Source organism: Microdochium trichocladiopsis, assembly GCF_020744255.1.
Source record: "Microdochium trichocladiopsis strain MPI-CAGE-CH-0230 chromosome Unknown B0I36scaffold_8, whole genome shotgun sequence".
Taxonomy (NCBI): Eukaryota; Fungi; Ascomycota; class Sordariomycetes; order Xylariales; family Microdochiaceae; genus Microdochium; species Microdochium trichocladiopsis.
In genome coordinates, this window is record NW_025763551.1 from 3,253,215 (window position 1) to 3,267,041 (window position 13,827).

A 13,827-nucleotide genomic window follows, 5' to 3' on the forward strand; every position below is an offset into this window, starting at 1 on the left:
ACGTGAGAATGTCAGGGAAGTGGACGACTCAAGGCAGAAAAATGCTTCTCGGGAGCAAAGGTCATGGAGATGTGAAGGTAGACATGGAGACCCCCTGCTCCTACACATGCACGTCGTAAATGTCCTCATGCAGTCTAGCGTGCTTACATCAACCCTTGTCGACCGGGGTCGACATGGAGGCGGATCAACTCCTGCCCTGTGCAGGTTGCAGATGCGGACCGTTGTCACTCGAAAACGTGAATATTTGACGAGCAGCTTCGCATATATTGAGACCGGGAAGTACAAAGCTTGGAAAGGGTTGGTGAGATCCAGCTACACTCTGCTCCCGTGTCTGTCTACAATTGTCTACAATTGTCCTCCTACTACATCCACGCAAGCCTCCAATTTCGTGCGCAAGCCTCCTTCCGGCACCACTAAATGCACAAATTGATATTCAAGTTGGCGACTGTGATTGAGCACAAGCACGTTCTTGCCTACGTGAAATTGACTGGACATATTGACATCTCTCTAACCTAATACCCTCCGGCTCACCTTGGAGACTGTCCGCTTCTGCTGTGTGCCTAATCAAAGCCCGGAAGGTCGATGGTAACTCCTCCACCAAGCGTAATGGTGCCCAGGTTCACGTCAATTGGAAGCTCGATAGTACCGGGAATCTGCCGTGGTGCGGTCTCACGTTCGGCCTGCGAGTCGATGAGGTTAGTTACAATCCTCGCGCTCGTCAAGTAGACGTTAACCCCGGCACCGGCAACGCGCTTCGTCACTTACAACGGGAATAGGAGCACTGAAGGATGGTACTATCAGTCCAAACAGTGCTAGAAGCGTGCTGACCTTGATTTTAATTGTCATTTTGGCAATGGTTGGGAATGAGTTGTGTTCTTCGGCTCGAACGTCTGCGGATGTATCGGCTCTCAAGCCGGCAGCCCGCGTCCTCAGGGTGCAACGCCTTATTATATAGCCGGCGTTCGCCCTCTTTTCTGTCTCCCTGTCAACCAGACCATTCTTTTCCGTCGATCACATGATGTCTCTTGTCAGTGTTCATCTTAGACAGTCTAGGTATTAATCATTGGCAGATATATCCCGTGTCGCACTTGATCTTGCGGAATCTGAGACATTGTGACGTCTCCCCAACCCTGCCGTTCATGCCAGGCGGGGCAGGCCGCCGGACTAGCTCAGATAGGTTCTTGGCGCCGATATGAGGTGATTAACCACAAACAGAAGGTAGGAACTAAGCGTGTGCCACAAATATAACGTGCTTGAAACAGACAAGTATACTCAGAGAGTCAGAGGGCCAGAGGGTCAGAGGGTCAGAGTGTGGCCGGCACTGCGTTCAGCCATTGGTCTACGCTATTTCATCACTCAGAGGTTTCCCAGACTCATTGAGCCGCAGGTGGTGCATAAGAACACCTCAACATCCGAGAAAAGTAATGCATTGTATAGGCTAGTTGATGACCAGAACGACTCCCGAGCGAATTATGTTAGGATTATCAGTTAAAGGACATAGCGGAACTTGGGATTCTAAAGAGGCACGTATTGTCAGTCACAATTCAACTTGTTAGAGGCGGTGTTGTCTTGCTTACCTGGAGATCCGTAAGATCGGAGGCAGCCTCATCTACAGCTGAAGCCGCGGGATCCTCGCCCGCAGCAGTGGCAGCCGCATCCCTCTGCTTGTTCCTGCGGATGAGCAATAGCCGGAGGCAGAGGGCCACGACCGCCTGGCCGGCGGCGCAGCTCAGGACGACCTTGCAGCCCGTGGGATACAGTGGTGACTCCGACTCAAGGAAGGCGTGCGGGCCGATGATGTTGCCAATGCAGTAGGCTGCGAAGACGATGGCTGTACCAGTCACGCGCTTCGTGTAACCACCCAGGTTGGAGGCTGGCATCTGGAGAGCCACAACGAGCGCAGACACGAAGCTGCCACAGATGTAGTATCCAATGAGGACGCCAACTTTGTTATTGACGCGGTCCAGCTTCCACACGAGGCAAACACCGATGATCGTTGGGATCATGTAGAGCATCATGACAATAGTCCGGGCGTTCTTGAACCTAGAGGCGATGTAGGTGCCGCTTAAGATGAAAACCACTTGAAATGCACCCTGGGGGATTCCGAGTGCAGTCGTCTGCAGCGGATCTTTGACGAGGCCCTTGATGATGAGCTTGCCAAAGTTGGAGATGCCACCGTTGATTACTTCGTTCAGAAGCATAAAGAGTGTAAGAAGCCAGACCTGCGGATCCAATAAAGCTTCCCGGATCTGATCCCATTTAATCTTGTGGCTGAGGATACCAGTCCGGCCAAGCCTTCCGCGTCCGATCAGTGTAGCTTTTTCTTCGATAGTGAAGCGCTTTGCTGTGATGATGTTGTCCGGGAGGAATATGAACAGCACAATACCCCAAACGACCGTGAGACCGCCACAGAGGAGGAAGATGGCCTTCCAAACTGGGAACGACTTGATCTGACCGATGCCGTACGTGAGGATGCCGCCAACCATTGAGCCAAATCCGTTAAAACAATAGAAGACCCCAGCTCTGAATGGCTGCTCTTTTCGCGTGTACTAGGATGGTGTTAGAGCGATGGCTCTGTGTTCTTAAATACGCTCACAATCAAATAAGCCCGCACGCAACCGAGAAGGGGAAGATACATACCCACATGCCCACAATCATCATGAAGCAGGGTGTAATAGCCGCCTCGAAGACACCGAGAAGGAACCGGCAGGCCAGAAGACCACCAAAATTCGTGCAAGCGGCAGTCAGCATCAACACTGAGCCCCAGGCCACAACACAGCCAGAGACGACCTTGGCCATGCGTGTACGTTGTGCCAATGCTAAAATTGGGTATTCGAATAGACCGTATGCAATGTAAAAAATGCTGGCAAACCAGCTGTACTGGGTTTGGTTGATGTTCGCGTCGGTGAACAGGTCGAACACGGCGGCGTAAGATAACGCCTGTTTGTCGACGTACTGACAGAGGTAAGTCACTGCCAGGAGCGGAAGAACGACGAGGTCGACCTTGCGGACGAGTGCTTTACAGGCAGCCTCATCATTAACGAGCTCGTGAACATAGTCGTTGCTGATATTGTTCTGCCGGAGGAACTGCTCCGCCTCGTCGAGCTCGGCGACTTCGGCAAGTTCGCCGTCGTCAACATCGAGCTTGTCGGCAATAGCAGCATCCTGCTTCTCTGTTGGGGAGCCCATGTCGATCTCTGGGTGATTCGCGATGGAGACTTTGGTGTTTTCACGCGGAGGTTTTCACGCGGACGCAACTGCGGTGGAGAGCCCGAGAATGGGATACGAGGAACGGCCGGGGATGCTCCAATGCTTTTAATACACAAGTGCACTAATACACAGCGTTATCGGAATGCATTATCATCAAGAACCCGACCATGATCCCCTGACTCGTTATCGCCCCGGGCGGGTCCGATCCCGACACCGTGGAGCTGGAGTGGGCCCGGATGCACGCGGGGACGGGTCGGTGGGGCGGGCTCCATGACCCGATTTGGGCAGCCGGTCTTACTAAAGTCAATGACTAGTGGGACCCCTATCTTCGGCAATTCCGTCAGCTTATCAGGCCATGATAACGGCATTTCCAGTGATAGGCGGCAACACGTCGCACGGCTCTTCCGTGCTTCAATCCATGGGTATTGGCCGTGCGGGTCCAGATGTATCACCGTAAAGATGCAGCCCTGTTGGTCAGGCCTACTATTGGGATTGATCCGATATTGGTTTGCGGACAGAAAGAAAGAGTCCAGCTCCAGGTTGGGGTGTGGACAGAATCAAAAACTCCTAGAGCTGGATTCACAGAAACGAGTCTATAATCAGATGCACAAACTTTCGCGTTCTGCTCAAGTGTGTTATGTAGACGTCGCACGCGCTTGCCGAAGTGCTTGGAAATGTATGAAAATCTGTAATGGCACGCACCAGTCCCCGGAGGAAACTTAGGACTTCACAATCACATCACCACCACATCAGCAATTATTCACTATGCAATGATTACTGTTCAGGTCCCAGTCAACGTTATAATAGCACGCATGTACTTGTGAAGAATAGCCTAGCCATTCCCACAAACCCATCGAGCTCCTCTTTGGTTGTTCCCAGGATGATGCTTCGCATCCCCCGTCCACACCACCACTCCGGCCCAAGTCGCAGTCCTTTCTGTTCCCGCGCAGCTTTTCCATACCAACAAACCTATCGACCCTCGTCGAGAGTTCTCGCCTTCGAGCTCTGATCTCGTGCCCTTCAACGCACTCGAAGTAACGCTGCAGACTCCCATAGCGACCACATCGGGTGCGACGCAAGCACCCCTTACGACCCCCATCCAAGCCGTCGTACCTCTTTCTCATGCCATGACGGGAAATAAAGCTGGCTGACTGGGCTGGTGGACTTTCAAGGGCAAAGAAGACATCGATGCACGAACGGCTGCCCGTTTAAACAGAAAGCTTGTGGGCCACAGCAACAACACGCTCTATGAGTCAGTGAAGAGGAACCAACAACTCGCGATCGACATGAAGAAAGGCGATATGGGCACCGCATTCATAACCAATGACATGATGGACGATAACGGCAACTTCATCTTCGGCGGGAACAAAACTGTTCAGATCAAGTTATGGAAGTTCGCGAGCAAAGCCTTGGCCAATGATCAACAGCCTGGTTGGCAGGAGTACTCACGCGGCACCACCTTGGCTAAGTACATTCAGCTGTGGGTTCCTTTTCAATCGCTAATTGTCGAGGAGCATGTTGTCACCCCTATCTCGGCTCCAGCCGTTCAAATACCACGGGGAACAATGCTTTATCAGCTGCTGGAAACGCTTTCCCATGTGCTGGTCTCGAAGGCGAAGACTACGGAGGGCTACCTGGATAGGTCTGACTTGGGCCTGTTTGATAAACAGGCTCGCAGGGACAACGTGATCAAATCTTTGATGGAAGGTGTGTTTCGAAACAACAATCAGGGATCAGCGTGGGTCTTGTGGCTAACTATTGTCTTCTGCCCAGCAGCATCCAAGCACGCTCTTGGTACTTGTTCGTGCTGTCATTCCTCGGGGCAGCACTATCACCTCGGATCCTGTCACACGGCCAAATGGAAGGGCTATCACAGACTCTGAAAGGCGTATCTCCATTCTTTCCGATGGCCCGACGACGAATAGTATCGGAGTTTGGGAATATTACACGGGTATGACCGTCGGATTACCAGGTCGCGTGTCAGACCACGACCCGTTCATCCAGAACCTTGTCCTACTCTAATGCTTTAAAGTTCAGCTATCTTTCCGCTAGCATTATATCGCCAGCAGGTGCCTGTACTCTGCGACAAATAACCTAGCGGTTTCCACGAAGCCGTCGAGCTCCTCTCTGGTTGTCCCCAGAATAATGCTCAGCATTCCGCGCTCCGTGATCCAGAAACTTCGACTCAAGCACCAGTGCCAAAACAACGTCTTGAGCCCAGAAACAGTCTGCTCGTCGAGGTCAGCCTCCCGCACAGGCGCGAGACCGTTCTCGAGGAAGTGAATGGTGAGAACTGCTCCGATCCCTGTCACGACCATCTTGGTTCCCTCCGCCACAGTTTGGAGGCTGGTGCGGAAGTAGTCACCAAGTTCATTGTGCTGCTGCGAGACGTCTGGCGTGTAAATCTGCGAGAGTCCAACGGCACCGCAGGACATGGCGAGCGTGTTGTTGTTGAATGTACCAGAGTGCGCCACGCTGGAGGCACGCCTCGGGTCGTACACTGCGAGATGCTCGCTCTTGCCTCCAAAGGCACCAAAGGCCAATCCACCACCGATGTACTTCCCGAGCGTCGTAAGATCTGGGTCCAGGGAGTACTTGCCCTGGAGGCCATGTGGATGGAGACGGGACGTCATGACCTCGTCAAGAATGACCAAGACGCCGCACTGCACAACTGTCAGTCTTCAAAAACGCTATGTCAATCTCAGAAATCACTGGGAGGCCGCACCTTTTTCGCGGTGGCTTGAATAGCCTCGAGGAACTCGACGGTGGCCGGGATGCAACCTCCAGCACCTTGCATCGCCTCCACAATGACAGCCGCAAGGCCGGGAGTTGACGCGATCAACTTTGTGACCTCCTCGACGTCGTTGTACGTGCCAAGCACCCAGTCGTCGCGGTCGACTGTGTTCTTCGCGATCCCATGACCGAAACTGAGTACGCCACCGTGGTATCCGCCCTTGAAGGCGAGGATTTTGTTCTTTCCAGTGACCACTCTCGCGATGCTCAATGCATAAAGGTTTGCCTCTGTGCCCGAGTTGCAGAAACGAAGCTGCTCAATGCTTGGAAACCTCTCGCAGATCAATTGAGCCAGCGCCACCTCCTGGGTGGTGGATGCACCAAAACTGATCCCCACGTTCTCATACGTCGAGGCAATGGTCTCCTTGAGGATTGGATTGGAGTGTCCGTACAAGCCAGCCGTCAGCTCTCCAACAAAGTCGACATATCTAATATTTGCGTTAAAATCTGATTTGCGAAAGGTATGAGGGGGAAACTGCGTACTCGTGACCGTCCAGATCCCACAGCCGGTTGCCCTGACCGCGCTTCATAAAGATGGGAAAGGGGTCGTTGAACAACACGGATCTGGTGTTGCCGCCGGGCAAGAACCTTGTTGCGGACTCATACTGAGATTTTGAGGCTGGGAGGCGCTGTGTATATGCTGCCTTTGCCCACTTGATGGCACCGTCAAGGGTCACCTTTGATGGGCTCGCGTCGGCGGGCAGCGAGTCGGCCGCAGGGGCGGCAACATTTTGGACTAGTACAGAAGCCATGGTTGAGTCTGGGCGCGCACCAAAAAGGCAAGATACAAAGATAAGATAGAGTGATGGAGGGCTGCAGATATCCAGGGAGCACAAGGCCGGCTTTGCAGGCGTGCATTTCCCTCATGTCGGCTTTATACGGGCCAAGCCTTGCGGCCCCCCGGCTTGTCCGTACCTGACCACGGAACATCCGTACTTCTTTCCCCACTGGAGCATCACGGACCAATCACCGCAGACGCGAGCCATCTCCCTTATCGGTGGGCTCGTAACGGAAATCCCGCGTCCTCTTCTTCTGCCCCGGGGCTTTTCCGCCCGGCCTCCCGCTCAAGATGAGCACTCTCCGCCCACGGGTCCCGACGTCGACCAGGCGACATCTTCTCTGAGCCGGATCCAATCCCGGCAGCCTGCGCGGATCGACATGTCCAAATCCGGGGAGTCTATTGGGGATGGAGCGGCCCTCCAGAACGCGCTCCACGGGCCAGACACACCCAAACGACGCAAGACCGCCAGGACGGCCCTGGCCTGCTCCCACTGCAGGTACATGTTACCTATCCTCAGCCCCATGTAATGACAATACACTGAACACCATTCTCGTCAAAGACGCCGCAAAATCAGATGCTCCGGCCAGTGGCCTGCCTGCTCGGCCTGCATTAACCGGGGCCAGGAATGCGTGTACCCAGGCAACCTCCCCCGCCCGGAGCTGGGGACGGCCTCGGACGGAACGCCTGTCGATGTTCACGGCGCGGGTGGCAGCAACAACACCACGATTCCGCATGGGTATGTTTGTTACACACTCCTTACCAAAGTCCGCGTGCGAAGGGAACTGAAATGCCGTCTGTAGGCGTGCCAAACCTCCGAGGGATCTGCGGCGCGCGGCCATTGCCCATTTCCGAACACACTACGCTACTACGCTTCTAAACCTCTTCCCGCCTCAGCAGCTCATTGACGATGATGCTGGAGACGATTTCCCCTTGCCACTGCTCCTGTGCATCATTGTTCTTGCTTCGAGGTTAGTCCAACCATGCTTCCCGCTGCCTGAGAGACACAGGTTGCTTAAACTACAGTTTCGCACGCCAGATCAATCCAGAGTTCGGCGCAGGGAGAGATCGCCTCGAGGAATCTGACTGAATATTACGAAGACGCCGCCCGCAGAGAACTCAGCCTCTGCTATGAGGAACCCTCGCTGGTGGTCATCCAGTCCTGCCTGATCTTGTGCGTCTACGAAGTTGGTGAAGGTGCCGAGCACCGTGGCTGGCTACGGCTCGCGCACGCTGCAAAGCTCGCCCAGCTGCTGCAGCTCCACAAGCAGGACACCGACCTTGGCCTCATGGACTGGGGGCAGTCGAGAGTTTCCCGCTCCGCCACGGTGGATGAGTGCAGGCGTCGGACATTCTGGTGCTGCTTCAATCTCGAGAGACTGCTTGCGAACGGCCGTGAAAGGCTCGTCACGTTTGTCCTAGAAGACATCACGACACAGTTCCCGCAGAGCGAGGAGGATTTCATCTTCGGACGTCAAGTTCATACCTGCAAGCTCAGATGCCCCTTGCCAGGGTTAGAGCCAAGATGCGACCACTCTCACGCAATGGACTCCATCACAACGCATACAATACGTGTTATCGACATTTTGTCCAAAGTAGTCAGCTGGAACGGGCGTGGAGGCAGGCATGTCGATGCGAGATGCCCCTGGCTTCCAGATATGCCCTTCACCGTCCTCGATTCTTCTCTCAACCGATGGGCAGCCTCCGTGCCGCGGCACCTCAAACATACACGCCAGAACACATCTGCAGTGATCGCAATCGGCCAAGGACGGCCATGGGCCATGATGTGGATGGTGTACTATCAAGCCAGGCTATTTTTGCACAGGGAGTACTTGCCTTTCACGCCCAAGAAGGGATACGACCCTCTTCAAGGTATTATTGCCAGTCCCACTTCTGGACAAAGCATCCATGGTTTTGTGCTTACAAGCAAGTAACAGGGCCTTGCGATGGACCACCACTACATTTCCATGACAATGCGGTCGCGGCGGAATTTTGGCGCCGCTCGGCCCTCGCCATGATCGAGAGTGCCAATGCCATCTCGGACTTGTATCAGCTCATGCGGTCACGAGACCTGTCAGCATCCGCATATCCCACGCCTGGGTTTGGGCTTCTGGCCGCAGCCAGCATCCACGTCCAGCTCTCACTGTTCGATTGGGAAGCTGCGCAGCCCGTCATGGCGCACAAGTCCGCCCGGGAATATCTGAAACAGGATATGGAGGGGCTCAATGACCTTGGCCAGCGCTGGAGCCTGGCTGTTCACTGGGTACGACTTCTTCCGATGCACACAGATTTTGCTTTCCTCCACGTCCACTTCTAACTGATTTCTTTCCCCATCTCAGATTCGCCAGGTCTCCCTCTACTACAAGCTCAACTTCCTGACCAAACGCTCCTGGTCTGGCAGAAGCGGCCACTTCACGCCAACCACCATGAGAGTGCAGGAGATCAAGGACGGGATCATGAACTACGTGCGGCAGATAAGCCCCGGCGACCGCGCGGCGCGGGACGTGCACCTGAAGCCTCGGTTCGACTTTGATGGCTGGCTGTCTGTTCTTGAGACCTCCACTGGTGAGGACGAGGACATGTTGCCGTCTGCTGCTACAGAAGGCAATGGGGAAGACGAACCGCAGGATCAAGCGGAGTCAGGGCCGATGGTCGCTCCGGATGGCGGCGGCGACGTGTACGAGGAGCCGGCACTCGGGGACATTCACATGGGTGGCTTTCATACGCTCGACGGGCTCGCGGCGATTACGTTGCCCGACGCGGACATCGAGTGGATGTTTGGCCACTGGAACCAGTGATGGAGTGTCCTCATTTGCTGGGGAATTGCCGCATGTCCAGGTGATAAATAAAGAGGCATTACCTGCACAAGTTGTTTGGTGGTCGCCGGACTCTTACGCTGGCCACTCCTGTCGTGGCCAGCCCGCCTAGCAAGGATGAAATGCGGTGGGAAGCCCAGCACTTTCTACTCTGAGCACTCCGCCGCATCTTCTGAGCCTGGCTATCCTGTCTAACCGTTTTCTTCTATTCAGCCCTGCGAGCATTCATCCCCTTGCCGTCATGACAGGGCAATAACTGCGAAGGTCTCCGCTGTGCACTCAGCACAGCCCCCTCGCAGCAAGACAGCTGCAACCCCCGGTCACTGGTTATTGCAAGGCTGCGTGGCTGAGTCAGAATGGTGCACTCGATCGAATGCTTGCTGCTCGGGTGTCGGCCACCCCGCCTGCCTGACCTGCACCTTTTCTCCTAACCTTTTGTTCGTGGGCTCTCGTCGCGCCGTCATCCGCTGACTAGTCACCGTCAAGCGATCTCGCCCGTTCAGAGGCTCTTGGCGTCCGTGATGCGCCTCCGAGCCTATCAACAGATGTCTCTTGTGCAACGATGCCCAGGTTCGAGGACTTCCCCGACATCGTGCGCGACGCCCTGGTCGAGACCGAATCCATAGACGAGCACACGACGAGGCACGTGCGATACGAAGCCGGGCGGTCTGCGCGCCAGCGTCGAGTCCGCAAAGAAGAACAATGGAAGAGATCCCGCCGACTGGGCCAAGGGGCTTATGGCACGGTCTACCTCGAGAGTTGCAGCGAGGACGATGGGAGCAGCAGAGTCAGAGCCGTCAAGGAGATTAGCAAGTGTGTTAACTATGGCGAGGAGCTGGACTACTGGCGAGAGCTGGAAGCGATCTTTAAGTTCTCACATCCGAACGTCAGTCATGGTTCCTCTCGTCCAGCATCATATCTTCTTGCAGAGACAGCATCTACCATGGAGACTAATCCGGGATCATTCACACAACGTAGTACTCGCACTGCTTCGTCACTGCCAGTGGATGGTACGAAAAGGACAGCTCGATCTGTATCATCATGGAATATTGGAAGCCCGGTGACCTCCATAACAACACGCGCCCCTCTTCCAGAAACAGAGGCGCAGCAGATCACAGCCCAGATAGTAGAAGGTCTTGTCTTTATGCACGGCAATCAGTTCGTGCACAGGGATTTGAAACCGAGCGTAGGTCGTCTTGTCTGCTTGCGATCGTCCCAACGTGTTATGACTGACGGATATTGTGATCGGCCCCACAGAACGTCATGGTCGTCAATCCCGGGCCCGACTGGTTTGTCAAGATCGCAGATTTCGGAACGAGCAAGAGGCGACAAGCGGAGGTCACGACCCTGCACACGATGCATCGAGGCACTACCGGCTATGCCGCGCCCGAGATTTTTGGCTTTTGCCAGCACGGGGGAAACGCTTCCTACACGTTCACGGTGGATATCTGGTCATTGGGGGCCATGATATATAAGCTTTGCACTTTTCGTCTAGCTTTTGAGGACCTCGGAGAACTGGCTCGGTATGCAGCAGGGACCTTCGACTTCCCCATGGCGCGGCTGGAGGCGATAGGCTTGTCCAAACAAGGCTGCGAATTCATTCTAGGTCTCATGTCGCCACAACCGGAGGAACGGCCGTCTGCGCTATCAACACAGAATAGTGCATGGTTGACACAGCACGTCCGCGACAAAGACAGCGGCGTGGGTGCGCATAGAAGTCGTCCAAGCGAGCCGGTACGGGAACCAACCATACCTACAGCGACAAACCAGGACGCAGGAAATGGGTCTGCCGAGGCACCGACCATACGCCACCGGAACTATTGCGCGCCTTATATTGAGGACGGAATAGATGAGGGAAGCATTGGGGAGCTGCCTAACCTCCCAGTCGATTCCAGAACCATTCTGAAGACTTCTGGGCAAGAGACGTTGGGACCAGGAATTGCGGAATCTCAAACTGCGAAGGACCATGCAGCCAAGAACAACGAAACACAACTGGATGTCCGGCAACAGGCCACAGAAACGGGCACTATGCTGATTGCACGATCTGAAGATCCAGTACTTAGGTTAGACAACACCACGACTTACGAGCCAGACTGCCCCGTAACACCGTCGTGTCCAACGAGCTCGGACCTGGCCGTTGAGGTGATTGCTACTGCGAAGACGCCTTTGGAACATTCGGAGTACCCCCCATTGCAGCTGCAACGGAGCTGCGGGATATGTCAGAGGACGCTCACTTACATCATCACGGAGCCGCTCGGCTGTGGGCATCACATCTGTCACGCTTGTCTATTCCTCCAACTCCTGGGACGTCTATTGAGCCCCTGGACCGCATCCATCGGGTGCTGCTTGACTCACATCAACTGGACTTGTTATAAGCGGATCCTCCTCGGGCCAGGACTGGCCGAGCTCGAATATCAGTTTCGACTAACGCAGTGGAATCTTTGGAACTGCCCGACAGGGCTCCATGGTACCGTTCGCCTCTCAATGTTGAAAAACAAGAGTTCTTTCGCAATGGATCCCAAGGCGGTCTGCGTTCCCTGTGGTATAGCGCGCGGCGTATTTTGCCAGCGGTGCAGAGTACCGTGGCATGGGAGCGACTGCCCCAAATTTAAGGTCCTTCAGCGAGCTTTCCACGATTTGATGCTCGCAAGTGAGCCGGAGTACCACCTTTCGCCACTTGTAAGGGTGGTAGAGGATACTTTGCTACTAGAGGACACTCTTCGCAGCGGTCACGGTCCCGCCGGACTTGCACGCCGACCCGCTTTGGGCTCTTATCAAGAACATGACCATCTTCCAGCTTCAAATGTGCGCTACGAGGAGCCGAGCTACTCATACGAACGAGCCACCAGGACTAAATCCAGACAGCGCCCTGAAGCGCATCATGTCCGGGGTAATAGCGGTGTTGGCTCTGTCCTCCGTCGCTATACTATCAACCTTTCAGACAGCGACTTGGCGTCAGAAACCGCAGTTAAAGAGAAAGATAGCGAGCCTGATGGCATATATCACATACACAGCGGTTACGGCGATGATGAGAAGGACACCAAAGAAGATGACTCTTGGACATCTGACTGGTCAGCAGAGTCCAAGATTGTGAACTACCCCGAGAGCGCCAGCGATTCGCGCGCAATATTTGTCAAAGAGGGCAAGCGTGAGGCGATGAAAAAGAGACAGCCCAAAGGAAGAGAAACTGAGAAGAGCAGGGGTCGAGAGAACACACACGGAGCGGGCAGCAACCCAATTGTCCAAAAGCCCTTTTACTTTCGAGATTTTTATGCGGTGCCCCTTCGACCCAGTTCTCTGACAAAAGCCAATTTGCAGCGACTTGGGACTGAGTCATGGGCTCATACTAGCAGTTTGGAGAAAGGCAAATTGAGCAGTGACCGAAGACGTTCGGGTGCCAACCTCGACAGAGTCGCAACTGTCTCAACGTCTTCGCCGTGGAAGCTGACGGCGGCTTCACTATCGCGGCTGGAGGAAGAAGAGGGGTTCGACCAAATTCCATGGTACTCCAGTAACAGATCCAGCTCCGAAGACGTGGAGGTGGGATCATCGGATGGGAGGTTTGTAGTTTCGTATATCGCATCAAAAAAGGGCTAGGAAGATGTACGAGATGCTTGATAGACCTTCCATGCTTCCACAGTTGAATAGCAGTTAGCCCTAGAGTTCCAGAGGACGCGTGCACCGGTTTCCTCGTTGCTTCCACGGTCATATAGCCTGTAAGTCGATTCAGGTTTGACAGCGCCGACGGTCGCTTCAAGTTAGTGCAATCCGATTTCGCCAGGAACGACCGGACATCGCCCTATCTCGGGCCGCACAAGTTCGGCGACGCACAGGAGATTGTGGCATGGCGCGCCGTCAGGTTTATTCAGTCCAGCCCGGAGAGCATCTTGCCCTACGTTGGCGCGCAAGGGTTCTTCAGCTCTGCCCAGGACGTGCTGTACTTCAACCCGAGTGCTCCGGGCAACCTGGTCGCCGATGTGCACTGTCAGGAGCTCTATCCCATTCCCAAGTGGGCAAAATTCGGCTTTGTGCGCCGGTCGCTGCCGTACCGGGTGCTCGAGGACCACGTGATTTTCCAGACGGACGGGGGAAGCTTCGCCCGGTGGGAGATGCGTATCGAGATAAAGAAGCCCACGGTCCGGTCAGGGCCCCGGCAACTTTTCGCTTGCAGTGCCGTCAAGCGGTTTACCATGCAGGACTTTTATCACTGGGCGTATGCTCATGTGCAGC

At 54.8% G+C, this 13,827-nt stretch overlaps 5 protein-coding genes across 5 annotated transcripts; 2 read left to right on the forward strand and 3 right to left on the reverse strand.

The window, feature by feature from the left end:
• Positions 1–560: 560 nt before the first annotated feature.
• On the reverse strand, positions 561–846 carry B0I36DRAFT_366250 (uncharacterized protein; the record flags this gene model as incomplete). The annotated part of the gene is made up of 2 exons (XM_046159263.1): positions 561–680; positions 766–846. The coding sequence occupies 2 exons, from the start codon at positions 844–846 to the stop codon at positions 561–563; spliced, it is 201 nt and encodes a 66-aa protein (XP_046009940.1).
• A 454-nt stretch (positions 847–1,300) lies between these two features.
• On the reverse strand, positions 1,301–3,259 carry B0I36DRAFT_294882 (major facilitator superfamily transporter). Its single transcript, XM_046151825.1, has 3 exons — positions 2,641–3,259; positions 1,578–2,549; positions 1,301–1,515 (listed from the first exon to the last, which is right to left on the reverse strand). Exons 1-3 carry the CDS (start codon positions 3,187–3,189, stop codon positions 1,489–1,491), a joined length of 1,548 nt encoding a protein of 515 aa, XP_046009941.1. The 5' UTR covers positions 3,190–3,259; the 3' UTR covers positions 1,301–1,488.
• Positions 3,260–5,264: 2,005 nt separating this feature from the next.
• Positions 5,265–6,755, reverse strand: B0I36DRAFT_247842 (putative glutamate-1-semialdehyde 2,1-aminomutase; the record flags this gene model as incomplete). The annotated part of the gene is made up of 3 exons (XM_046150339.1): positions 5,265–5,873; positions 5,936–6,431; positions 6,487–6,755. 3 exons carry the CDS (start codon positions 6,753–6,755, stop codon positions 5,265–5,267), a joined length of 1,374 nt encoding a protein of 457 aa, XP_046009942.1.
• A 406-nt stretch (positions 6,756–7,161) lies between these two features.
• B0I36DRAFT_366253 (uncharacterized protein) lies at positions 7,162–9,579 on the forward strand (the record flags this gene model as incomplete). Its single annotated transcript, XM_046159264.1, has 6 exons — positions 7,162–7,280; positions 7,344–7,520; positions 7,585–7,752; positions 7,821–8,653; positions 8,719–9,044; positions 9,121–9,579. 6 exons carry the CDS (start codon positions 7,162–7,164, stop codon positions 9,577–9,579), a joined length of 2,082 nt encoding a protein of 693 aa, XP_046009943.1.
• A 116-nt stretch (positions 9,580–9,695) lies between these two features.
• Positions 9,696–13,275, forward strand: B0I36DRAFT_161477 (uncharacterized protein). The gene is made up of 2 exons (XM_046148668.1): positions 9,696–10,783; positions 10,855–13,275. Exons 1-2 carry the CDS (start codon positions 10,160–10,162, stop codon positions 13,192–13,194), a joined length of 2,964 nt encoding a protein of 987 aa, XP_046009944.1. The 5' UTR covers positions 9,696–10,159; the 3' UTR covers positions 13,195–13,275.
• Positions 13,276–13,827: the final 552 nt, after the last annotated feature.